At 51.8% G+C, this 27,800-nt stretch overlaps 1 protein-coding gene across 1 annotated transcript in view; it reads left to right on the top strand.

Annotated features, from left to right (window-relative positions):
- The window catches only part of LOC149523905 (uncharacterized), a 32,578-nt gene extending 6,049 nt beyond the window's left edge, over window positions 1–26,529 (top strand). The window contains exon 2 of the mRNA XM_089780399.1: window positions 25,171–26,529. Within this exon, the coding sequence (XP_089636525.1) occupies window positions 25,171–25,343 (173 nt within the window). The 3' untranslated portion in view covers window positions 25,344–26,529. The remainder of the gene's footprint in view (window positions 1–25,170) is intronic.
- The last annotated feature ends 1,271 nt before the right edge of the window (window positions 26,530–27,800 follow it).

Raw genomic sequence — 27,800 nt, 5'->3', positions numbered from 1 at the left:
TAGAACGACAGGGCTGTGTCTAGACTGGCATGATTTTGCAGAAATACTTTTAACGGAAAAGTTGTTCCGTTAAAAGTATTTCCGCAAAAGAGCGTCTAGATTGGCAAGTGTCTTTGCGCAAAAGATTTGCTTTCTGAAAAAAAACTCTGTAGTGTAATGTAGACATACCCTTATATACAAGGTTTCTAGTTAGGTTCAAGCGCTCTCAGCACCCCCACTATCAAAATTGTCCCAACGCCCCCTGGGTGAATGAAGGAAACAGCGACCGGAAAGGGCCTTAGAGACAAAGGAATATTTCTTCACTAGAGCTTTATAAAAATTCAGCTCCAATGTGTTCTGGGGCTCTTGAACTGTCAGAAACCCAAAGGGAGATGAATTCTTCTGAGTGGACCACAAAGGCAGGAAGGAGAGGCAGGCTTGGCAGGAGGAAATTGGACAGGGTGGGGGAAACAAAGCATGAGGGATCATAGAAGCAAAATCCCCCAGAGGAAGGCTGCGAGTTCTGTCGCTCAGCTCATTTCAAAGCAGACCGGACAAAGCATTCAAGAATACGCAGTTCAGAGCTGGTCTTAACTGCTCCCATTTCTCTTTGCCATCTCTGATTGGAAAAGAGCAGACCGAGAAGGGACGTGATAGCAGCCTTCAAGGACCTAAAAATGTTACAAGGAGGAGGGAGAAAAATTGTTCTTCTTGGTCTCTGAGGATAGGACAGGAAGCAATGGGCTTACATTTCAGCAAGGGAGGTTGAGGTTGGACATTAGGAAAAACTTCCTAGCTGTGAGGATGGTTAAACACTGCAATAAATTGCCTAGGGGGGGTCGTGGAATCTCCATCACTGGAGATATTTAAGAGCAGGTTAGACAGACATCTGTCAGGGATGGTGTAGACCAGTGGTTACCAAACTTTTCAGCATCACGCCCCCTTTTTGATTTTTGAGAAACCCTCAGGACCCGCCTCCAAAAACATTTTGCAGCAAAACTTGTTAGGCAAAAAAAAAAAAAAAAAAAGTTGCCCCTTTTAAGAGCAGAGCAGGCATTGCCCTTTGAAGTCTGCCCAGGATGCTCCAACTCCCCCCACCCGAGCAAGTCTTGGGGAGGGATTGGGGGGAGGCTGGGTTGCCTTGTGCCCCCCCCCCAGTACACCCCCCAGTTTGGGAACCTATGAACTAGATGGTGCTTGGTCCCGCCATAAGGGTAGGGGACTGGACTTGATGACCTCTCGAGGTCCCTTCCAGCCCTAGTGTTCTATGACTCTATGGTTTCTGTGACCCTATTATTACTCGGAAGTTTGGGGTTTAGTGCACCCATGTTTCATATCTTACTCAGACTAAATTCGTGTCCCACAAACCCTTGCTCACATGAGTAGCGCCGGCTTCCGGGGGTTGCTTGGGGAGTAAAGTACTTCTGAGTCTGAGGGCAGATACTAGAATGGGGCCCGATGCTGGAGCAGGCACTAAAGGGAACATCTCCGTTCATCCGAGCAACCTCTGGGAGTCATAGCTGGCAGGGCTGGGTCCCGGCACACCGGCCAGAGCACTTGTTGGTCCCTTTCTAGGGTATCCCACTGTGACTCCCAGGTCACTGCGCCGTAACAAGCCCATCTGTATACCGCAAAACAGTTTGCCTTGGAGGCGGGGAACATTGCCCCATTTGACAGGTGGGAAACTGAGGCACGGAGCGGCCTAGGGATGAGGTCAGGAGCTGGGTGCTGAGTTATATTTAAGGATGGAGAAACACTCAGAGAATCATAGAAGATTGAGGTCAGGAGCCATCGAGTCCAGCCCCCTGCCCAAGGCAGGACCAATCCCCACTCAATCATCCCAGCCAGGGCTTTGTCAAGCCTGGATTTAAAACACCTCTAGGGATGGAGATTCCACCCCCTCCCTAGGGAACCCAGCCCAGGGCTTCCCCACCCTCCTCGGGAAATTGCTTTTCCTAAGATCCAACCTAGACCTCCCCCACTGCAACTTGAGCCCATTGCGCCTCGATCTGCCATCGGTCACCACTGAGAACAGCCTCTCTCCAGCCTCTTTCGAACCCCCTTCAGGAAGTTGGAGGCTGCTCTCAAATCCCCCCTCGCTCTTCTCTTCTGCAGACTAAATAAGCCCAGTTCCTTCCATCCAGCTAGAAATGGGCAATGCGATCCGGAATCGAAGCAGGATTTTAGCATGAAAATAAAGTCTTATTTCCCTTTGATGGACCAAGCTAATGTACCGCTGGGGACTTTATAAACACACAGATGCACTCAATAGCTTAGGGCCTGATCCAAAACCATTTGGAGTCAGAGGTGAAGCCGCCCTCAGATCTGGTCCCTTTCTATGTGAAAAATCAGGTAGCCACACTCAGAAAGCCGCTCCCTGGAGCTCTGGGGGAATATCAACAGCAGATGCTGCAGATGATTTGCGGCTTTGCATATGATGAGCCTGTCTCCAACATCTGAAGAATTTAATTACTGAAATCCCGGGAAGAGGCGTCCCCTGGCAGATCAATGCAAATCACCTTTATTAACAAAATGATAAAAAAAAAAAGTTTGGCGTGGCACAGCAAAATGAGAGAATCGCCCGGTTGCCAGGGAGATACTATTGTGTGTGAGTCACGGCACAGAGAAAATCCCATCGAGGTGCAGAAAACAATCCAGGGCCTCGCTTAGTTTGTGCCTGCGATTTGCAGGGGACGTTGCTGTCCCTGCTGGAGCCAGTAACTGGCAGAGCAACAGGCCTAGGGATGCAGTGGAGTCTTCATCCTTTGCAAGGCAAGACTGGATCCACCTTTCTAAAAGATGCACTCTAGCTCAAACAGGAGTTACTGGGCTGGGGGAATCCCTGGGGGCAGGCCTTCTGGCACCGGATGATCTAAGGGAACATATGGCCCAGGGACCGAATCTGGCCCCCAGCTTGTCTGGATCCGTCCCCCGAGGCTCCTGCACCCTCCCTCCCACCCAGTCTCCACACCCCAAGCCTGTTTCCCAGCAGCCCCCATCCCCTACAATGAACCCCTCATTTTTTACCCCACCCTAGAGCCTAGGGTCCCCACAAAAACTACTACCCCAGCGCCCCCCCCCCCAGGCTCTGGTGTGCAAGGAGAATGTGGGAGTATCTTTCTGCTTCTCAGTCGGAGGCCACATCAGCAACTTTTTTGTTTGTTGCTCCCTTTTGAGTGGCCCCCAACTGATTTTTCTGTGGGTCAGAGGCCCCCAACCCGTAAAAAGTTCCCCACCCTGATGGGAGTTTCTTAAAAATCTGTTACTGAGCTCTCAGCTGAAATCCTCCCTTGGAAATAGACACCGATGGGTCAGATCTCCAGCAGGTGTTGATCGGGAGAGCCCCGACAAAGTCAATTTACAACGCCTGCAATTCCGGTCTGTGAACTGCAAGATTCATGCAACTCTCCAAATGGAGACCCACTTCTGTTTGCCCTTTTGACCTGCTCTGTGTGTTTTTAGTTCCCAGTCTTACCTCCATCCACCACATTTCAGTTCTCTTTAGGGTATGTCTACACTGCACACTTATTTCGAAATAAGTTATTCCGGAAGAAACAATCCAAAATAGCTTATTTCAAAATCACGCATCTGCACTACAGGGACGCCTCGAAAGTTGTCCGAGACAGGCTCCCCTAATGCAGACGCGCTACCTCAATTTAGAGCCCCAGGAAGCCGTAGTGAGTAATTATTCTGAATGGCCCTGCGAATGAGCTATTCCGAAATAGCAGCAGTGGAGTGTCCACACTACTGCGATTTCAAAATAGCAATTTTAGAACAGGCGTTATTCCTTGTGGAATGAGGTTTACAGAAGTCGGAATAAGCCATCTGTTATTTCGAATGTATTTCGAAATAACGGAATTGCTGTGTAGACGTTCACATTGTTATTTCCGAATAACGGCCTTTAGTCCAAAATAATGCTGCTGTGTAGACGCACCCTTTAGGGAAAAGAATTGGGAATGAATTTAGTGCTCCAGAAAATAAGTAACTGTAAGACTCTCGTTCAACCTGGGTTGGTTTTAATCATCCCCATTTCATTCTAAGCCACGGCAGCTTAGTGAAAATTCAGACCTAGGGTTTGTTTCAGAGCTTGCCAATTGGGCAGAGAGAAGTATCCTGATCTCTTCTGTTCCTTATACTATGCCCCTCATGGTATTATCTATGCTTGAAACAATGGGATTTTGTAGGTTAATGTCAATACGGCTGTGTCTAGACTACATGCCTCTGTCGGCAGAGGCATGTAGATTAGACAGATCAGCAAAGGTAAATGAAGCCGCGATTTAAATGATCGCGGCTTCATTTACATTTACATGGCTGCCGCGCTGAGCCGACAAACAGCTGATCAGCTGTTTGTCGGCTCGTCGCTAGTCTGGACGTTCCCCCTGTCGACATCAAAGCCCTTTGTCGGCAGCCCTGTTATTCCTCGTGGAATGAGGTTTACCGGGGCTGCCGACAAAGGGCTTTGATGTCGACAGGGGGAACGTCCAGACTAGCGGCAAGCCGACAAACAGCTGATCAGCTGTTTGTCAGCTCAGCGCGGCAGCAATGTAAATGAAGCCGCAATCATTTAAATCGCGGCTTCATTTACCTTTGCTGAATAAACAAATCTACATGCCTCTGCTGACAGAGGCATGTAGTTTAGACGTACCCTACATGTCAATTTCACTGGACACATGCAAACCAAAGAAAAAATATTTCCACTGATTATATTAGATATTTACAGATAAGCAGCATTTTTCTTCCCTTGCCTGAGAACTTATTGGATTTAAGGATATTACTTTGCATATTTTGATAGGTGATGCTGGCAGTTTTTGTTCACTAGTTATATAGCTTTGACTTGAGTTTCAAAATCTCCTGTCATTAAATAATTATCTTTCCCACAACTGTGAGAATTTAAATAGAGAAAAATTAAATTCCTAAACCCCATAATTTTGTGCAGCTGTGACAATGTCAATCAATAAAAAATAAAAAGTGCTCCAAAACAAACATTGAGATTATCTGTCAAAATTATATATAAAAAAATCAAACTCTGCCAAGTCTAGTGATATGTGATTATCTTCTAGAGGTAAATAAAACCATAGAAGATGCTTAAATGTGAGTTTCCTTTCTGTTTCTGCCCCAGTTATGGAGTATGAACTAGATTTTGCATTTGGACCTAAATAATAAAATAATAATAATAATAATAATAATACAGGATAACAGTTTTCAAGTACCTAAAAGATTGCTACAAGGCGGAGGGAGAAAAATTGTTCTCCTTGACCTCTGCGGACAGGACAAGAAGCAATGGGCTTAAACTGCATCAAGGGAGGTTTAGGTTGGACATTAGGAAAACTTCCTAACTCTCAGGGTGGTTAAGCACTGGAATAAATTGCCTAGGGAGGTTATGAAATCTCCATCATTAGTGATTTTTAAGAGCAGGTTAGACAGACACCTATCAGGGATGGTCTAGGCGGCACATGGTCCCAAAGGCAAGGCACTGGACTTGATGACCTCCCAAGGGTCCTTCTAGCTCTAGTGATCTATGATTGTATGATTCTATATCTTCCTCGAGTACGGATATGAGCCCCATTACAGCAGTACCTGGAACTGGACACTATACTCCAGTTGAGGCCTAACCAGCGCAGAGTAGAGCGGAAGAACGACTTCTCGTGTCTTGCTCACAACACACCTGTTAATACCTCCCAGAATCCCATGTAGATCCAGTCTCTACTGTGCTAGGCACTGCACACACACGGCGTAAGAGACAGTCTCTGCCTTGAAGACAGGAGGGGGGAGACAAGTAGAATGATCCCATCACCCTCATTTGATAGAATGTAATGGAGACACAGCAATTTACCAACCATCCCCACAGAGAATGTGGCAGAGTCAAAAATTGAACCCTCTGAGCCTGAGTTAAGTGTTTTAACCATCAGCTCATCACTCCTATCTATGGCCACGTCTTTTGTGTGGGCCAGACTGAGGGGCAGTAATCGATCCAGCAGGGTTCGATTTATCATGTCTAGTATAGGCACGATAAATCAACTGCCAAGCGCTCTTTCATCGACTCTGACTCCAGTCCTCCACCAAAATGAGAAAAGTCAACGGTGTCAGTGGGAGAGCATCAGCTGTTGACTTACCGCCGTGGAAGACACTGCGGTGAGCAGACCTAAGTATGTCGACTTCAGCGACATTATTCACACAGCTGAAGTCGCATAACAGGTGAATGGCCAGCGGTTTTAGAAATAAGGCCTACGTTTGCTCCATAAAGATTAGCTAGATCAGAGACTACTGGTGTAGGCTATTGGTTTTTCCAGCATAAATATGGTGAAAGGGGCATCATTCCTAAGAGGGAAAAGCTGTGAGTGAATTATACAGGTCATCCCAAATGAATGCCAATGAAACCTCCATATCTAACACACACACTCCCTCTTTGGTAGCAGTCTAGCTCTGAACAAGCCATAGAGAACTCACTTTTCAGAAAATAGTAGGGCTGGAAAGGACCTTGTGACGGGCCCCTCCCGCCTGCTCTCTTGAGTCCAAGGCCCCCTGGCCCGAGTCCACAAGGCAATTTATAGCTGGCCCTTTGAGCAAGGCCAAGACCCTCCAGCCTGAGTCCACAATGCAGTTCCGGGTTGTAGCGGAGACACACCCCAGGTAAGGGCACCCGGGCCCACCCTACTCCACCGGGTCCCAGCCCAGGGCCCTGTGAACGACCAGGTAACGGGTCACTCCCTCGGCGGGGTCAAAACACGCCGAGGTTCTCGGGGCGGGAGAGGCAGCTCCCGCTCCTGCCCTGGGCCACTTCCTACCTGGATCCCCAGGCTCCCTTCCCCTGTACTTGCCCAGCTGGCTGCGAGCTCCAGGCCAGCATCCCCTCAGCAGGCAGTCCCTGGGTTGCACCAACTCGCCTCCGCGTCCCTTCCGGCCTCTCCTGGAGTCCCCGGCAACAGCTGAGTGGGAGCTCCCTTCACCAGTCCTTCTCCTCCAGCTGTCTCCCCAAACTGAGTCCTTCCCCAGGCTTTTATAGCACAGCTACAGCCCGGGCATGCTCAGTAGGGCTGTGGGGGAGGGGCCTCTGCAGCCAGGTAACCCTGGCTGGGCCCTGCAAGTTCAGTGCGGGGCTGCCTCGCCCCGTCACAGACCTCAAGAGGTCATCTGGTCCAGTCCCCTGCCCTGTGTGTGTCTTTGAGGTGTGCCTATCCTTCATGCTGATCACAAACTTCCTTTGCAGAAAATGTAGCTAACTCTTCTTTTCTAAAACCAAATAGAATTTAAAAAATGTAAAAAAGTCCTACTTAAATGATGCATCTACATTATTTTTGAAAGAACATTTAACAAAGCCAAATTAGCTTTAAAGATGTCAGCCATGGTAAGGACCAAATTTATGAACGCGCAAGAAGCTGATAGACGCAAGAGAGGGGAAACACGCTATCAGGGTAACAGGACGCTGATAAAATGCAATATTTATGACCATTTTTCGGAGTGGAGCAGGGTTCCTGGAAGCATTCAGATTTAATGCTTCCTCCTTATCCCTCTGAAAGTTTCCTCAAGGCCATCTCTGATGGTGACAACCCCATAAAGAGAATGGATTGCCTCTCTACCTGTCCGTTTGCAAAGCCGTTTTGAAAACATTTATAAAGCTGCTCATGCATTTCTTTAGCAGGACCTCTCATATTAAGCCATCATGGTTGATTTGGGAGCTTTGTTCTAAAGAGGAAAGGAGACATGCCTTTTATTGCCAGGTATTTAGAAAAAATTGGAAGCCTAAGAGGGCTGCTCTGGGTAACTCGCAAATGTCCCATCTGAAAAGACTGATTTGACAAAGTCAAAACATGTCACAGGAAGATCTTGGCCTTGTTGAAACTTTTATCAAACTGTTTTGTTTTCATGGCCTCATTTTGCCTTACTGGAATTAATTGAAACGATAAAGTTGAAACAAAAGGTCATGGTGAAGGTTGAAAGAAATAGGTTCAGAATTTTCTTTTCTTTTCTTTTCTTTTCTTTTCTTTTCTTTTCTTTTCTTTTCTTTTCTTTTCTTTTCTTTTCTTTTCTTGCAAGAAAAATCCTAGGTTTCAACTTTTTTGTTCCAATTCAGGATAAAACCAAATTTATCTCAGAATTTCCTCTGGGATAAAAAATTCTGATTTTTGACCCGCTTCATGTGGTGCAATGTAAAAAATAAGGACTGATTACTCCAGCTTTCAAGTGTTTTCCTCTTTAGAACAGGGGTGGGGAACCTTTTTTGGGTCGGGGGCCGCTGACCCACAGAAAAATCAGTTGGGGGCTACACACGAGTGAGAAGCAAAAAAACAAAAACAAAGAACCCCAAACAAACCCATCCTCACTGACGTGGCCCCTGACTGAGAAGGAAAAAGACCCTCCCCACATTCCCTTCGCACACAAGAAGGGGGGTCCAGCCGAGTAGATTTTGTGTGGTCCGGCCCCACATTGGGGGACCTGGGAGCTGGAATGCCCGCCCGAGCACCTCAATGCTGAGGGGGAAGCTGGGCGCTGCATCTCCCCTCCCAGCAACCTGTTAAATACCTGAGTCAGTTCCTCGGTACCGCCTCATGCCCTGTGGTCGCAAACCCAGCCCCGAAATACCCTTCCCCGCCCCCACTGTGACCCTGAAATCCTCCCTCCTCCCCGTTGAGACGGGTTCAGCTAAGTTAGCGGCCCAAGGGCCGAGTGTGGAATGGAGGCCGCACCTCGCCACATGCGCAGAGAGTCTGGCCAGCGGGGCCGGGCAGGCTGACCAGGATCCAGCCCACCAGCACCCGGATGTCGGACTCCAGCAGCCCCACGGCGCAGGTATGAATGGGGGCGGAGCAGCGGGGATATTGCCAGGGCAGCAGCGGTCCTTCACAGGCAAGATGGAGGTCAGGTCTGCTCCCCCCTCCCCGCCACGCCAGCCCTAGCTGAGTGTACGTCTACCGCCACAATGGGACGGGTAATGCTAGTCTATGTAACAAGGGTGATAACCATTGGGTTACCGGGTGTCACCGTGTGAATTGTAGCGGTGACACGTTCACACGCTGGGGGGCGGTGGGAAGCGGTGCTTGTGGGGAGCGCTTTTAAGCCGACTCTCCCCAAGCATTGGCTCCTCCCCGCCCTCCTACCCACCCCCGGCCCTGGCTGTCTCTGTGGAAGGCAGTGGGGCGGGGGGCATACAGTTTCATGGAGCCAGCCCATGTGGAGAGGCAGCTTAAAAGCCAGCTCCCTGCACATACTGGCTCCCGCCTCCCCTGCCCTTGCTGCCTCTGATACAGAAGCAGCAAAGGGCAGGGGAGTGCATGTAGTCGACAGGATTAACCGATAAATACAGGCTTGTCGGCTAATCATGTAGTCAACTACATTTTGACATCCCTAATACATAAGCCTCATTAGACTCATTGAAAGCTTACAAGGGGAAACTGAGGCATGGATGTAATTGTGATGCTTCACTGGCTTGCAAAGGGGCATGCCGGGGGTAAGTGGACCCCCATTACAGCCACCTATCGAGGTTTATGAGTGCATTGCAGACACAGCTGGTTGTGTGTTAGCTCCAGCAGCAGGGACATCCTTGTGTTAATTCAGCAATGCTAGGATCAATCTACACAGGGCTTGGCATTTTCTAGAGTTGCCAGATACTTTCACAAAAAATCCCGAATATGACAGAGGACCAAAATTGTTGAGTCAAAAAAAAAAAAAAAAAGGTCACTGCGCCTTTAAATCTCCCCACTTCCCCCACCAGACACAGCAGGGGAAGAATGTCCCCACCGGCTTTCCATCTGAGAAAAACATTTTACATGTCCGGTATTTTCTGTTTTTTTACTGAACAGGGGCCACAAATACTGGACTGTCCGGGGAAAAGCTAGACACCTGGCAACCCTAGTATTACAAAACACAGGCTTTGTGCAATTCCTTCCTCCCAGTCGCTCTGCTCTGCTTTTCCAAAAACTCCCACAGTACTGCCCTCTGACCTGTTCCATGCGTCAGAGGGCGCCTCCTACTCTAGTCAGGAACCTCAGGGTATGTCTACACTACCCCCCTAGTTCAAACTAGGGGGGTAATGTATGCATACCGAACTTGCTAATGAAGCCCGGGATTTGAATTTCCCGGGCTTCATTAGCATAAAGCCGACTCCGCCATTTTTAAAAGCCGGCTTGTTCGAACCCCGTGCCGCGCGGCTACACGCGGCACGGGCTAGATAGTTCGGAATAACTACATAGTTCGAACTATCTGTACGCCTCGTGGAACGAGGCGTACAGATAGATCGGAATGGCTACATAGTTCGAACTATCTAGCCCGTGCCGCGTGTAGCCGCGCGGCACGGGGTTCGAACAAGCCGGCTTTTAAAAATGGCGGAGCCGGCTTTATGCTAATGAAGCCCGGGAAATTCAAATCCCGGGCTTCATTAGCAAGTTCGGTATGCATACATTACCCCCCTAGTTCGAACTAGGGGGGTAGTGTAGACATACCCTCAGTTCTGAACCACCCCGCCCCAGCTGATCTGGAGTCTTCTCACTGGTTTTATGGTCTGGGTGAGCTGGAGATTGTCAGGGGAAAAGCTCTTCATTCGGGGAAGAGGGGTCCATCCTTTTTTAAGAGGCTCGGTTTCTTAAGAAGTTCCCCAGACTGATCATGCAGAAATGGTGGTTCAACCTCCCTCCCCCAGCTAAGACAACACAAGGACAGGGGATATTTAGGACAGTCACCTCCTGGCTGAGCTATCCATGATCTCCCCGCGCTCAGTGAAGATTTTTAATGAGCTGCAGCAAAGGGAAGCCCTGTCAAATGCTGTCTGGAAAGCGGTGTCAGCTAAAGATTAGCCGGGGAGAAACAGGCTCCAACACTCTGATTACGGTGCAGACATCCAGTGCCTCATCTAGCTGCATGCTGGGCGTTACCAAGTCCTCAGGAGAGCTCTCCGAAGGACTCCGCCATTGCTGGACCCAAATAAGGAGTAATTGGCTAATTACTTCCCTCCTTACTTACACTGTAAAAGCAGAAAGTCCTTGCAGTCAACCCCTGCTAACGATCTCCTAATTACATCTGCCTGCAGATTACCAGCTAATTACATCCGAGGGGGTCCCAGAATAATTCCCATGGAAATGGCCGTTCGGATTAGTGCGCGCAGGAGTAAATCCGGCCTCGGTGTGCGCTATAATAAGCCGGGGATTCTGTTACGTAACGTCCCGCCGCCCTCTCCGGGACGCGGCGTGGCCCTGAAATCAATTCCCGGCTGTAAATGGCGGAGGAAGGCCAGGAAACATAGTGTTGTCTCCTCCGGGTCTAACTCAGCGGTGGGGTCCCATGATACCCAGCGTACGGTGACCCTTCATGAGCGTCATGCCAGTGTTCCTTGTCCCCTGGTGCCTTTTGTTCTTGTATTCCGCATGAAGAAACCACACGGCAGGGGCGTGTCTATCCGGTGTCCCTTTGCTGCCTAGCCACAAACAGGCAGGGACTCGCTTGTGTGCAGCAGGCAGCCATCTGGAGTGGGGTGCGGGGCATGGACAGCAGGCGCCTGCCCGAGGCTCTGACTGGGAGCAGCTCGCAGTCAGAGCCTGCCTCTGGCACCCCAGCCCTTCCCTCCCCCAACCCTCTGCTCCCCCACCAGTGCCCCAACCCCATGCAACCCAAACCTTCCGCACCCCTGCTCCTGCACCCATCCCCCCCCCCAGACTCTGCCCCTCAATCTCCTGCCTCAGGTGACAACCCAAACCTCTGCACCCTCTCCTGCCCTAGGACACAACCCCCACCAAGACCCTGCACTCTCTCCTACCCCCCTCCTCCAGGTCAGAACCCTCTCCTGCGCCCATATCTATATCCCCTCCTGGACCCTGCACACCAATCTCCTGCCCAGGTCACAACTCCCTCCTCACCCAGACCCCACGCCCCTTCTGTACCCCAATTCCCTGTCCCATCCCCCCTCCTTCACCCAAACACTCCTCCAGACCCCACACCCCTTCTGTACCCCAATTCCCTGTCCCATTCCCCCTCCTTCACCCTAACACTCATCCAGACCCCACAGCCCTTCTGTACCCCAATTCCCTGTCCCATCTCACACCTCCCCTCCTTCACCCAAACACTCATCCAGACCCCACACCCCTTCTGTACCCCAATTCCCTGTCCCATCTCACACCTCCCCTCCTTCACCCAAACACTCATCCAGACCCCACATCCCTTCTGTACCCCAATTCCCTGTCCCATCTCACACCTCCCCTCCTTCACCCAAACACTCATCCAGACCCCACACCCCTTCTGTACCCCAATTCCCTGTCCCATCTCACACCTCCCCTCCTTCACCCAAACACTCATCCAGACCCCACATCCCTTCTGTACCCCAATTCCCTGTCCCATCTCACAACCCCCCTCCTTCACCCAAACACTCATCCAGACCCCACGCCCTCTTCTGTACCCCAATCCCTTACCCCCAGCTCCCTTCTGCACCCAACTTCCATCCCCCCATGCATATCATGGAAGAGTGCTGCCCTTAATCACTTCCCACATTCTTGGAGTGGCGCGCCCCATCAAAAATTATTGCCCACCCCCGCACTATACCTACTGTCCCGTGAGGCTGTAAATAGTTCTTCCTCCATTTTGCACCTGCCCCCGCATCCTCTGGGGTTTTAGCACTGATGTCAAAAGGATCGTGCCCCGGCCTTTAATAGGATTTATGGGGGGAAATCTTATTACTCCGACCTTCACCCTCACTTCCTCCCTCTTGCACATCACTCTCACTTGTTACATCTGCTCTGGGAATTAGACTGTACATTCTGCAGGCATTTGCCTGGGGGGTTGTACAGCACCTTGCAAACAGGGGCTGTGTTTCCACTGGGGCTGCAGAGCAATGAACCAATTCCTCACAATGCAAATCAACTGCTCCTACCTGTCTCCTCTCCCCGGCTTTTCCTTTTCCTGGACCATTAGCACTGGACCTACGTCGAGCATGCAGCACAGCAAAGGAAGGCATCCTGGACGTGACTTTATGCCTGCGGCACTCGGGGTGGGAAGGAGGGAAATAAACGGGGAACATAAGCATCACTTTTTCCCTCTCTTTTTGGCATTTCCATTGCCGGATCCTGTTGTTCCCTCCCCCCCCGCCAGTCCAGTTTTGAGGAGCTGTGTACTTAACCCCCCAGATGAACTCTGGCAGCGTGCAGATCTCGGGTGACTGAACAAACCAAACAGAGTTGGAGCAATCCCCAGCTACCTCTTTACTGATTTTCATCACAATTGGGGCAACTGCGGCCTCCGGGGGGCAAGGGGTGCAGGGAGGGAGCATGTGGGGGCCCCCCATTTAGCAATTTACATTTTGGTGGCGGCATGAGGAGAGGGCTCTTTGACAATATTCAATTTTTCACAGCAAGTATCTGCTTTCTCTGGAGACTTTCAAATTGTCACACCACCAAACCGAACGCACAGAAATAGTTCAGCCAGAAAGGGAAATATTTCAATTTGGAAACGCTGCTGCAGTGACTCTGGGTTGTAGTTCAGCGGCTCTGGGCACCCATTCTCCTCTGGGGCTCAGGCCCCCTGGCAGACTACATTTCCCACAATGCACCATTAAAACTGTCAATGATGAATAGGCTCAACATTGACACTGGGTGCTTTGCAGACTCTATTCATTCAGGGGGCTTCTAAATCTGTGCAGAGAACAGTATTCGGTCAGATGCATGAGCTATTCGAATCCCATCTAGCTGCGAGTTGGAAGGAAGGATGCTCTTGGGTTTAAAAGAGTCAGGAGATGTAGGTTTCTGTCCCTGGCTCTGTCAGACTTCCCACATGACCTTGGTCAGGTCACTTAAGTCATGCTGGCCTCAGTTTCCCCATTTGTAACTACAGTAGACTTCCGATAATCCGGAACCTATGGGACCTAGGTGGTGCCGGATTATCAAATATGCCGGAGTATCAGGAGGTACTATAAGCTGGTTATGTATATACTGTATATAGTATATACTGTATATAAAGTGTTCTTAACCTTTTTTATTGTACATACTATATACAGTATTCTGTACTATATACAGTATTCTGTAATGTTTTAGTTTTTTTAAGCCTTTTTTACCCTTTTCGCTCAGTTCAGCTGCTGCCGTTGTCATCTTCTGACTCATTTTTTGCCGATGCTCACTCACTAGGCTCTTGCCATTTTGATGCCGGACTATCAGGAGTGCCGGACTATTGGATGCCGGACTATTGGAGTTTTACTGTATATTGTAATCTGTCCCTACCTCTTCAACATTGGGGTATCGTCGGCCTTTGGTCTCTACCAAGTTGTTTGAGATGCTCAGAGAAAAGGTGATCCGTATATTATCTGATCACACCAAAGAACAGGGAACAATTAGCAGACTCCTCTGTTTTAGCATCTGGGAGGATGGGAGAGCTAAAAGGGATTGGGTGAAATTGGATCAGACTTTGTTAGGAATACACTGCGTTAATCCACCTGGCTTTTGACTGAGATGCTAAGATGCCACGTGCTTGCCATAAATGAGTCATCTGACAAGCCCTTTTGGAACTTCCTCAAACTCACAGGTCGCTACTCGTGACAAGCTGCTTGGGACATGGAAAAGACGTTCTCTGTTTAGAAAGAAGTGAACGTATTCTTAGTCCCTGACCCTGCGCTTGTCAGCCCACCGCACCGCAATGCAGATTTGCAGCTGAAATCTTCCAGAGGGCTGCCAGCGGCAGGCAAAGCTGTGAAATTGCCACAAGGTGTCTGGTGGGCGGTGGCACCTTACTGACTCACAAACATACGAGGGCATGAGCTTTCGTGAGTTATGGCTCACTTCGTCAGGTGCATGAAGGGAGACACTCAGGGTGTGTCTAGACAACACCTCTCTGTCAACAGAGAAATGTAGATTAGGCACATCGAAAGTGCAAATGAAGCTGGGATGTAAATATCCCACGCTTCATTTGCATAAGCATGGCTGCCGCTTTTTTTTTCCGAAAAAAAACGGCAGTCTAGACGCAGATCTTTCGAAAAATAAACCCTTTTTCAAAAAGATCCTGTAAACCTCATTGTATGAGGGATAAGGGATCTTTCGAAAAGGGTTGTATTTTCGAAAGATCTGCGTCAAGACTGCCGTTGGTTTTTCGAAAAAGCTCCGTTTTGAAAAAAAGCAGCGGCCATGTTTATGCTAATGAAGCATGGGATATTTAAATCCCCGCTTCATTATCAATTTCAACGTAACTAATCTACATCTTTGTCGACAGAGAGGTGGCAGGGATATGTACATACTTGGAGAGACGGGAGTGAAGTAGCCAGCGCCGGGGGAACCCACAGCCTGTGGGGGCAGCTCTGTGCCCCTGGAAGGGGTAGGGCTGAGGTTGGGATGGGCGGGGCCAAGAGTGGAAGGGGCGGAGCCAAGGGCAGTCAGCTCTCAGCGCCGCCTGGAGTGCACCCCCTGCCGCAGCCCTTAGCACTACCCAGTGTGAACAAAGCTCCAGCAGTCAGGGCCGCCCTTAGGATTCAGGGGGTCTGGGGCAAAGCAATTTCGGGGGCCCCTTCCTGCGGGGCCCGGGGCAGATTGCCCCATTTGTCCCCCCACCCCGCAAGTGGCCCTGCTGTGGTGTTGTTACTATGGCAACAACCAGAGCCCCGGGTGCCTTTGAATTGCCTGGTCCCGGGGTAACTGCCCCTTCCCCCTCCCTATGCGCAGGCCTGGCCAGCACTCGCAAAGAGCCGGCCGGTGTTTCTGAGGAGTGAAGTGGTTTCAAAGAGCAGACGTTCCTCAGAAGCAAAGCAAAGACCCTTGTTCTGTGGTGTGGGACCGGTGAGCCACCTCTGCTTCATTTCATCAGCCGGGATTTCCCTCGGCCGCTGCTCCCTCCTTTTTCCAGACCTGCCAAGAGAGCGCGGGCTCCGTTCGTCTTCCACGTGGCCCCTCGGATTCAGAAATAGGTCAGACTGCCCTTCAGGAAAGCTAATTATAACACTCCCATGGCTCCCACGTGCCCCGCAGTCCGCCGGCTCAGTGGCACGCCATGATTTGAGAGACGAGAGAGACAGGAGCGGGATCACAAAGCTGCGGCAGTAGTGCTGAGTGAGCAGATCCAGTACGCTCACTTCACTCTCCCCTCCCCCAGCCTGTCAGCACTGCCAGGGGCATCCCTCTGGTACCCCAACGTCCCAGGCTCTGTGATAAGCTCTGGACACGGCTCCAGCGTCTGGGCACAGAGCATAAATACCAACAGCGTGACATCCCCCAGCTGGTTTCGATTTTTTACCTCAGGAGCCTTGACGACGGTTGGGAGCCAACGGAAAACTTTGGGGGAAAATAATCCCGTTACATCCATCCCGTCTCAGTCCATTGGCTTCGGACCAGATAACTCTGGCCCTCCGCTTAAAGATCATTCTCCCCTTGAACCGTGTGGGCTGCGCAGAGGTGAAGCTAAGCGGGTGCACTGTGGTGCGTAGCTCCGGCAAGAGCTGGCTGAGCGGCGGCCAAAGCCAGCCAGGAGCTATTGAAAGAGCTGGCGGGGACCCGGCTTGCAAGACGACAGGACCTGTAAGAAACTGTAAGTTGCTTTCAGCTGGCGTCTCATCTACTGTCATCGTTCACTTGAGTTCGATGAGCTTTGGATCGGGCCCCACGAGGCGCCTGTGTGGGAAAAGCCTGTGGATGTGTTATCCCCCACCTTCAGAGAATCATAGAGCTGGGAGAAAACATCAAGTCCAGCCCTCTGGCCAAAGCAGGACCAAACCCAACTCAATCATCGCACCCAGGGAGTTGTCAAGGCGAGACTTAAAAACCTCTAGGGATGGAGATTCGACCGCTTCCCTGGGGAACCTATCCCAGCGCTTCCCCACCCTCCTAGGGAAATCGTTTTTCCTAAGATCCAACCTAGACCTCCCCCACTGCAACTTGAGCCCATTGCGCCTCGATCTGCCGTCGGTCACCACTGAGAACAGCCTCTCTCCTTCCTCTTTGGAACTTCTCTTCAGTACAGAGCCGGCCGGAGGTATTCTGGTGCTCCGGGTACAGGCACGTGGCGCCACCCCCAGGTGCACGGCCCATGCGTGGCCCTGCCCGTGGGGTGCAGGCCTTCCCCCGGGGAGCGGGCCTGCCCCCCTAGGGTGTGCAGGCCCGCCCCGGGGCGCAGGGCGCATGTGTGGCCTGGCTACAGCCGCTGGCACGCAGCCTGGGGTCCACCCCCCGGCATGCATGGCGCAAGTGCGGCCCAGGCCGGCCTGGCCATCGCTGCAGGCACACACGCCGGGCCATGTAGGGCCCCATGGCCATGGGGAGAAGAGTGCAGCTGGCCGGCGCCACGGGGATGGGGGCAGGCCAGCGCTGTGGGAGCCGGGCGCACGGCGCCTGATGGCAATTGTAAGGGACGCCACGCACCCCTTACAGCTGCCATTAGGTGCCTCCCATTGGTTGGCGCCCTGGGCAGCTGCCCGGCTCACCCATGCCTGCGTCCGGCCCTGCTTCAGGAAGTTGAAGGCTGCTACCAAATCCCCCCTCACTCTTCTCTTCTGCAGACCTTGTTTTCCAGCAGCTGCTAAGCAGGCTGTTTGAGCTCCCAACAGCACAGGTAACTCCCTCCCGCCTTAGCAACCGAGATGGAGTCCATGCAAATGTCCCAAGTAACAGAAAGGGGCAGAGAAACACATACTACAGCCGGTGTGTTTTCTCCCTTCAGAAGGTCCTTCAAGGATTTGCAAGAGGCGCTGGCAGACCTCAGATGCGCCACTTGATTTATCATGACAGCAGAAGCCTCATCTGGGCTCCAATCATCACTCTCCGAGCTTCCCCTGCCAGCTTGTTGCAACACCTGGTTCCCCGAGCTCCCGAAACCAGGACAGAGACTCGCTGGGGCCTTTCCCTGAGAAGACAATGGCGTGACCTCTTTCGTGACCGCGAGTGTCAGGGACTGGATATGGGGTGTAGCCTGGAAGTAGTGATGTGTGCTCATGGCTCGTTAGCCCTGCTTCGCCCTGGATGTTTTCCTTCATGCTTGATGGTGACGCATGTTAAGATTAAAGATCAGGTTAGATAGCCATCCATCAGGGATGGTCCTGCCATGAGGGCAGGGGACTGGACTCGATGACCTCTCGAGGTCCCTTCCAGTTCTAGTGTTCTATGATTCTATGATTCTCATAACAGCCTTCATCTCCCACCTTGCCTGCTGTGCATTTAATCGCCCTCTTGGTTTTGTTTTTAAAGCCTACGTTCGAAAGCACCTGTCTGAATGTAGCAGGGTGCTCTGAACCATAAGAACCAGCAACTCATTCCATGACAGATTCACTTGGGAACAGGACAGGCGTCTACTCTACAGAGCTGACAGCTCAGGCCAGGACTACGCTACGGGAGAAACTTGACCTAAGATACACAACTCCAGCGACGAGAATAGCGTAGCTGGAGACAACAGACCTTGAGTCAAATTTCTGTAGCATCCCCAGTGTGGGAGATCAACAGGAGAAATTCTCCCATCAACTTCCCTACTCTAAAGGGGAAGGTCAAATCAAGATACACAACTGCAGCTCGTTTAATTATATAGCTGGAGTTGACGTACCTTGTTTCCTTGCTGTCCCCATGGTGAGAGGCCAACGGAAGCAAATATTCCCCGTCAGCTTCCCTTACTCCTCGCAGGAGCACTGGACGCTGGCAGGGGCATCCTCTGAGTTCAATTTAGCGGGTCTTAACTAGACCCACTAAATCAAACTCTGGAAGATTGATCATGGCAGTATTGATCTTCCCCAGAGTGGAGACATGGCTTTAATCCTTGTGACCTGGGGTCGCCGGGGCACCATCAGCAGTCAATTTAGCAGGTCCTTACTAGAGCTGCTAAATCAAACCCTGAGAGATCAATCTCCAGATTGTCAATCTCCAGGAAAATGAAGATAAGACCTTAGCTGGGCATGCGGCAAGAGGGAAGCTAGCTCCTGGGACAGGGACAGGAACCGAGGGAGGGGTGCAGGGTGAAAGCACCTGGGGTGGCCAGGGAAGTAGCTTTTTTGGGGTCACTGTGCAAGTCTTTGGTTTAATTTACTCAATCGTTCCTTGAAGGAAGGGCCCAAGCCATTTGGGGGTGACATTAGTCCTACCGGGGCTGGGGAAACTGCCCCGCAGTGAACTTGCAGCTGCATTTCCGAATGCCCAGTGCTCATGATTTCCAACAGAGCTCACCTCATTACCTAAATGAATAAAGACCAGATTTTCCCCAGGAAAAGGCCAGGTCTTCCACAGAGTCAGCACCCCGCGTACTGGGCAATTTGGGGAACCTGGGCACAGATTCTGCTGTGTGGTTTTTTTAAGATGATCTTTATTTGCTACGAATTTACGGAGCCTCCCACAACTTCCTAGCCTCCGTTTTTCACCTTTCCCGCCTGCCTAGAACCAGGCAGACTGGAAAGGTTGTTGCATTTCGTTGCAACTTCTGTAAGGTCTGCAGTCTCCTCTGGAGCACAGGGCCGTGTTGGTATCTTCCCAAAGCGATGACTTCGGTCATTTCTCCCTGGGCCTTCTATAGCACAGGAACAGAGGTTATTCCATTAGGTCCTAGACTGGTATGACCGTTGTGCCTCGGGACCCTGCCCAGGGCCGTGCTTATCTACACGCACAATACACAACTGCATAGGATACTCAAAAAACTGGGGCACCGCTGGGTCTTAGTGTCTACCCATCCGCCTCTTCCTATCCCTGGTCTGTGGCTCTGCTTCCTACAGAGAGGATCTAGTGATATTAAAAGGGACAAAGCTGTCCAAAGCTATTTGCAGAGCATGAACCCGTGAACGAGCCAGCCGAGATCGGGGTCAGCCTCCCCAGTCAGCACAATTCCCAGCGGAGGCACCCGAATGGCTGCCAGGTGGCTACAGGGCGTGATGCACTCAGGCAGCTCCCCCTGGCTCTGGCAGGAGCCAGGGTGGCAGGGAAGGAATCCCAAGCCCGGCAGGGCTCGCCATGTGCCCATCGGTGGTTCAAATGCACACGTGCATCCGTCCGGGTATACGGCCCTGTCACGTTTGGTGCTTCCGCCTTCTAACGGCCGCCAAGGTGATGTCCAGCCGCACTTTTTGCTGTGGAGCTGAAATGGGAGGAGCCGTGTGGCCAATCAAAATGTCTGTCTTATCAAACCGCTCACTACAGACCTAAAACTATAGGTGGAAATTATTCCGTGAATCATTTTGACCAAGTGCACCTGGAGAAATTGTTCCCTATTTGATGCAGACAGAAAAAGAGGGGACATTTGTTACTTGCTTCTTAATTATTTGTCTCGTTCTAGCTAGGTCCCATCTTTACTTGCAACTTGCTTGCAGCCTAGCTCCACTCACAACAAGTACCTCTAGACTGACCGCAGCGGAGTAATAAACTATAAATAAATGGAGATTGCCTATTTTCTAGAACTGGAAGGGACCTTGAAAGGTCATTGAATCCAGTCCCCTGCCTTCACAGCAGGACCAAGTACCATCCCTGACCAATTTTTGCCTCATCTCTCTAAATGGCCTCCACGAGGATTGAACTCAGAACTGTGGGTTTTGATGCTCCAACCACCAAGCTCTCTCTCCCCCTCCCAAGTGTGAGGGAATACACCAGGGTTAGAGCAGACAGGAGAGACTGGAGTATTTAAAATTATGAAGAGTCTAGCGAAAACTACCCAACCCCTTCTATTTATGCCATCTCAGTTATAAAAATGAAAGAACACTCAATGGAATTAATTCTTGGTAATATTGGAATAAGTAAAAGAAGATTCCTCCCCCCCCACACACACACACACGCCACGCATTTAACCTGTGGAACTCCCTGCTACATGAGGATGAATCAAATATCGAGACCAGATATACTTTTAAAAAGAGCCAGATAGCTTCATGGCCAATACTTACATATGGAGCAATGAATGTTAGGTATAAAATAATCACCACTCATTCTGTAAGCTGCAAACTAGTTGCAAACTGGAATCAGGAGGTAATATTGCCCCCACAGACAGTCTTGCAAAACTGGCCAGGTGCATGGTGGGTTGTTTTTCTCCCAGCTTCTTCAGAAGCATCCTGTGCTGGTTACCTGCGGGGGGGGGAGGGCGGGGGAAGGATCGCAGAGTAAAGAGACCAGTCACCTAATAAAGGATGGCAAGGTGCATGTACCTGTCAGCTTCTAGAAACCAATACAGCCCAGGGCTGCCTCCCTGCTCGGTCACCTTGCATAATGCACGGCAAACCCAGACAGTCGCTTTGCATATTTCATCGCTGCCCAGGTTTGTCAGCAGGCCTGGGTTATCACTGCCGTGTATCAGTCCTACTGTTGCCCCACACTTGTCCTCTGCAGCTCTGACAAGGGAACAAGGCCGGCAGTATCAATGCTTGGCTGGCGAGAGCTGGCGTGTGAACTAGTTATCCTGCTTGCCCCCGGGGGGGGATTAACTCACATGCAGGCCGTGCCAGAGATAATCTATGCCACTTTCGTGTGATCCCATTGGCTTGGCTCGGACGCAGGGAATCCAGCACGGACCAAGGAGGCCTGTCTATCTGACGCCCTGGAGAGGGACCTCACTGGCTCCTCCCACACAGATGACATGGACCGCCCCTTAAAAATGGGGAGGGGCCAAAAAAAGAACTGGGGGTCAAACTGATGACAGGAAAAAACCCCAGTCTGGATGGGTAGGGGTCAAAGGTCAAACGGAAGCCACCTGGCACTGAGTGCACCCATAGCGTTGAAAGCCTTAGGGACAGGACTCAGCAACTCCGCAGCCCATAAGGAGCACCCAGGGGTTACTGGGCTCCAGGCAGGCATGAGCCGGTAGCGTCTCATGGTGGTCGGAATTAAGCCGCTGGTCGGATGAGACGACCGTAAATCTTCTAATCTACGAACAGGTGCCAGGAAGGAAGATCTACCCTGCTGTCCTCTGAGATCTGATGCGCCTATGGGGAGACCCAGGGTCCTCTCCGAAAAGGTGGGACTATGAAAGAAGGCATGGGGAAGCTCTGAATTGCTGGTGCTTGTCCTCTTGGCTGCTGGTGTAACCCATGCCTGCTTGCGGTGATGTTCTGTCCCCCCCAGGGGCAACTAGACCATCTAGGGATTGATGTGTCTGCTCTGACCGTAGCTAAGAGCCAGGTGGCTTTTAGTTCATGCAGTAGAGGCTCAGAGACTACACTACTGGAGAAAGTCGACTTACGGTATTCTCATAGCTGGAGTTGCGCATCTTAAGGACCTTGCGTCGACCTTCTGCAGTGTCCCCAATGTGAGAGGTCGACGGGAGAATTTCTCTCATTGACTTTCCTTACTCCTTGCGACCCCGTGGAGTAGAGGGATCATAAGAACGGCCATACTGGGTCAGACCAAAGATCAGTCTAGCCCACTATCCTCTTCTGACAGTGGCCAGTACCAGATGCCCCAGAGGGAGTGAACAGAACAGGTAATCCTCACATGATCCCTCTCCTGTCATGCATTTCCATACAAACAGAGGCTAGGGACACTGTTCCTACCCATCTTGGCTAATAGCCATTGATGGACCTAACCTCCATGAATCTATCTAGCTCTTTTTTGAATCCTGGTAAAGTCATTAGCCTTTATCACATCCTCTGGCGAGGAGTTCCACAGGTTAGCTGTGCATTGAGTGAAGAAAAACTTCCTTTTGTTTGTTTTAAACCTGCTGCCTATTCATTTCATTTGGTGACCCCTAGTCCTTATACTGTGGGAACAAGTCAATAACTTTTCCTTATTCACTTTTTCCACACCAGTCATGATTTTATAGACCTCTATGATATCCTCCCTTAGTCTCCTCTTTTCTAAACTGAAAAGTCCAAGTCTTTTTAATCTCTCTTCATATGGGACTCGTTCCAAACCTCTAATCATTTTTGTTGCCCTTTTCTGAACTTTTTCCAGTGCCAACATGTCTTTTTTGAGATGAGGCAACCACGTCTGGGTGGAGGGGGCGCCATCAGCGATTGATTTAGCAGGCCTTTACTAGACCCGCTAAATCGAACCCTGAGAGATTAATCACCAGAGCATGTAAGTGTAGACCTGGCCTAAACTCCAGAGGTTAAAGGTTTGATCCCACCCACTGATGGCAGGGGGTCCATCAGTGATGGGTTACGCTAACAGGAGAGTATACTAGGCTGAGACCCCATGCTCTTTACAAACAAGCCACTAAGCAGCCAGTAAATGATTTCTGGGCACTCTACAGGGCCAGCAACATCAGAAGTTGAAAGTTTCATCGATGAATACTAGTCCCCTTGGCCACCCCGCCCTCGTGAGCATTTCTAGCTGAAATAAAGCAGGGTGCTAATCCACCGACCAACGCTCAATGGTTCCAGAACACACACACACACACACACACACACACACACACACACACACACATCTCTGCAGCGGCACATCAAAGTAGCACATGAAGCGGCAGTCGCATGCTCCTGAAGCACATTGTGCTGAAAATAAACTGCCAATCAGGTAGGACTCGTTCTGGCTTCTGAACGATAGTCCAGACCCAGCCACTTTCACCTTGCAGAATCCCGAAATGCTTCTCAAACAGCTGCATATCAAGGAACTGCACCTCGTGCCAGGAAGCTGCAGCCACCTCTGGTGTGGAGCACGGCAGCTGTGTAACAGCGCTCAGCAATGACATGCGATGGGACAGAACCGACACAGGCACATTGGGGGCCAGATTATATCAACCCAATAATCCATCTAGTCCCGTACTCTGTCTGCAACGGTAGCTAGTCCTAGTTGCAGGACCAGGGGAGCATAGGGCCCAGGGCACTTCCTCACCTCAGGCCCCGCCTCTACTTCACCCTGCCCCACCCAAGCTCCACCCCTTCCCCAAGCTCCACCCCTGCTCTGCCACGCCCCTTCCCACCCTTGCTCCTCCCCCACCAATACAAACCGGGGGATTACCTAGGGCCAGGACTCTGATTCCTGCTGTTGTGGAGAAGCTGAAGCCAATGGGGTGGGAGAGGGTGGCAGAACAGCGTGGAAAGGACGTGCCGGGCTGCTCCAGTGAGTGCGTGGGGGCAACCCCTGCTCCTGCCAGCTAATCCCCTGGGTCCTGTCCATAGGACGGTTGAGGCAGCCACCCTCAGTCCCCTGTTGCCCGGGACAGCCATCTTAAACCGTCCTCTGCACGGGACGACTCTGCCTAGATGCTTTGGAGGACAGATGCCAGGATCCCAGCCTCTGGCATGACTGTGGGGTGTCCGATTAGGCCTTTTGCTTCAGCTCTGTAGCTGCAGAGCTATCATAGAACACGAGGACTGGAAGGGATCTCGCGAGGTCATCGAGTCCAGTCCCCTGCCCTCATGGCAGGACCAAATACTGTCTAGATCATTCCTAATAGACATTTATCTAACCTGCTCTTAAATATCTCCAGAGATGGGGATTCCACAACCTCCCCGGGCAATTTATTCCAGTGTTTGACCACCCTGACAGTTAGGAACTTTTTCCTAATGTCCAACCTAAACCTCCCTTTCATATGGCTCCACAGCCTCTCAGACAACACGCTGCCTGCCAGCCTAGGCCTCCGTCCAGGGTGATACCCGTTCGCTTGTTTGAGCAGTGGCTCCATTTGAATTCCAGCCTGTTTTAGGTGCCCACGCCCAAAGGGCCTTTTTAAGTGTAAAAAACACAGGCCTGGTCTCAGTCCAGGAGCCTCAAAGCTGCACGCTCTTGTCTCGTTCGGTGGGTTTGTCCCCCAGGGGTGAGCGGAGCGGTCTCGTCTGCATTCCTTCGAGTGGTTCCGTGTGGATTTAAGGTGCCCTGGCAATGCCGGGAGGTTTCCGACTGCTGACAGGCTGAATTGTAACCCCCCCCCTCTCCCCAGCTGGAAAGAGCAGAGGCATGTTTGCATCCCCGCCAGGGAGGGGGAGCAAGGTGCCATGGCCCCATCACTAAGGATGAGCAACAGGTGGAAAGGAGCAAGTGGGGGGCAGGATGAGGGCGGAGCGTCAGGGTGAGGGCGGAGCTTCAGGGAGAAGGGGCGGTACAAAGATGGGGAGGGGCAGGGCAGAGCCGCAGGGCAGGCGTCGGTGGCCCCCACGCCCTTTCAGGGAGTTTCTGCCGCTCCTGGTCCCTGGAGATAAGTCATTAGAGACAAGCGCCGACTGGAGTCCTACCCAAGGCATGGGAAGCAGTGATCAGACAGCTAGTCCAGAGGTGTGTGTGGAGGGGTTGATGGGTGTGATGGGATCCTCATTCTGTAAGGAATGTTCCCTGCCAGGCGAGGGCCCAGAGCATCCTCCTCTGCTGCCGGTTTCAAGCATGCGCGTCTCACCCTTCTGTTCTTTCCGTTTGGCCCCAGACTGGATCTTCGGCCCCAGCCCGGACGACAGCAGCGACAAGAGCGACGTCAACTGCATCAGCCACAGCGTGAACGAAATGAGCGAGATCTCCGGGCCACCCCCCCGGGAGCACCACCCCCAGGACGTGGTCATCTCCATCCCCGAGACATGCCATCTCCCCCAGCAGACGTGACGAGCCGCCGCCGCCGCCAAGAACGCAAAGCATGCTGGGAAGGGCTGGGGGAAGGGGGGTTGGCGGTAGGAACCGGGGGTGGGCCAGGGTCTCCTTTTTACTCTTTTGTTATAAGTCACTGTACTGCCCCCGTTGTGTCTCTCATGCTGGGCTGGCCGGGGGCCTTGAGCTAAAGAGGAGCGAGAACACATGGCATCAACCCATTGCTCCCGGAGAGCTTGCCCAAAGCCGGGGCGGGCATGTGGGCAGCGGGTTCGGCATCCAGGGGAGAACAAGAGCACGAGATGCATGCTAGCCCTTCCTGCTCCAGCCTGGGCATCATTCCATCTGCCGTGACTCGTTGCCGCAGGAAAAGACCAAAAGGAAACACGCGCGAGGGACTAGAAAAGAGCCACGGACCCAGGGAGCAAACAGTCCGCACCCTCCGCGTTGCCAAATGTCTAATAAAATGCAACTGATGCTGGTAGACCCCGGGGAGGGATGCTGCGTTCCGAGAGTCCTGTGTCCGCTGGGCTGACTTCTTCCCCTGGCTCTTCCATCTTCTCCTTGCTCTGCGGAGGAGAAGGAGCTAGACAAGCGGGGGGTTCCTTTGTGTCTTTTCGGAGGAGATTGATCTGTGCGCCAGGGGGCAAAGAGGCTTTCGAAAAGATTTTCTTGGGGGGAGGGCCTTGGTTTTCCCTTGTGTGTCTCGCCGCCGGGCTGTGATGCCTGGGCTTTCCGGAGCGGGAGCTGGAAAGCAAGAGGTGGCAGACAGAAACGGTCTCCGTGCTCCCGTCTTTATGGCCTTCTGTATGAAAACGGGCAGGCGTGGCTGCGTTTCTTTGGGACGGCCTTCCCGCAAGGAGAAGATTGCAATGCTGCTGACCTCCTTTGTTCCTCCTGCAGGTGGCAAGTTGACGCCACCTCTAACTGACTTACCCATGGGCCTGCTGGGAGAGTTATCCCCATCGCAGGCCATGCCAGGAACGGTCCCGATGGGACCAGGCATCGCTTAGAACATGGAGGAGAAACATCTCCCATGGCTCTGTGCTCCAGAACACATAATTTGTCGCATGCATTTGCTGAAAGGTGCTGGGTTCTCCCCCGTCGGCCCAGCCGACCCCCATCCCCCAAAGGGAATTAATAAAATGTAAACAGCCCTCAACATAAACTCTGCCCCAAAGAGGGAGCCGAGGCAGACTCCCTGAAGCCCACGAGGAACTCGGCTAATGCTATTGAGCTTGCGTCGAAGGGGCTCAGACAGTGATGCTGGATGGGAGGATAACATGGGGAGAAGAGGTGCATTGGGCTGGAGAGACAGGAGTGGATGGATGTGAGGGCTGTGTAGGAAGGGAGGGAGGATGGAGAGAAGGATGTGGGGGGGGATGGATGGATGGAGATGTGGGGGGACGGATGGATGGAGGGAAAAGATGGAAGGGCACGTTTGAGGATGGAATGTGGGGTCCGGGCGAGCATGGATGGACAGACAGATAGCCAGCTCTGGGATCTAAGAGCCCCTCACCATCCACAAAGCAGTCCCCATGCAAACTTTCTCCATGCAACACTCCTTCCTCCACCTGCCTCGGCTCTTGAACCTGCAGGCGTGGAAGGGCGGTTCCGTTTCCACAGCGCAGCGACTGCCCTTTCTGCTGACTGTCCCCGAGCCGGCCAGTTGGGGGGGGGGGGACCTTGTGCTTCGGACGCGTGGTCCCCGAACCGAAATTCCCAAGTCCTATCATGCAACCGTCAAATGTAACCGTCTGGTCTCTATAACCTGGGCCCAGTTCTAACGATCCCCCTGGCGATGAAACACGCCACCCACCCCGTCTGAGCAAGCCAGCCCCTCCCCGCCCTTATTTTTCCCTTCCTTCTTTGTTGATCTTGTTTCTAGACCTGGGGTTGTCCTCTCTCCATGGGGCACAGAAAGGGAGGCCCCACAGAAAGGGAGGCCCGCTAGGCACCTGGAGAGTCAACAGCTGCAGGTCCCTGCCCTGAGGCAGAGCTAAGACCATCCCTGACAGGAGTTTGCGTAACTTGCTCTTACAAACCTCCAGCGATGGAGAGTCTGCCACCTCCCCGAGCTTAATTATGGAGCTTAACAGTCAGGAAGCTTTTTCCTAATGTCCAAGTAACTCTGCCATTGCCGTGACTGAATCCTAGTACTTCTTGTCCTGTCCTCCGTGGGAAAGGAGACCAATTTCTCGCGCTCCTCTTTAGAACAGCCTTTTAAGTAATGGAAGACTTGTTATCTCTGTGCTTGGTCCTCTCTTCTCCAGACTACACCGCCCTCTTTTTTCCCTTCCTTCTTTGTCGATCTTGTTTCTAGACCTGGGGTTGGCCTCTCTCCATGGGGCACCCTGAAACCCTCATTCCCGGCCCCTCCCCAAAGCACTCATTTAAATGGAGAACAACATTTATTTGAGTTAAGGACCCGAGGGCAGTCTTCTAGTTGGCCCTAAATTCCCACTCACGCGTGCG

This window comes from Pelodiscus sinensis, chromosome 9 (assembly GCF_052426305.1).
Source record: "Pelodiscus sinensis isolate ZL-2025 chromosome 9, ASM5242630v1, whole genome shotgun sequence".
NCBI classification, from domain to species: domain Eukaryota; kingdom Metazoa; phylum Chordata; order Testudines; family Trionychidae; genus Pelodiscus; species Pelodiscus sinensis.
This window is presented reverse-complemented; position numbering and strand designations above follow the sequence as displayed.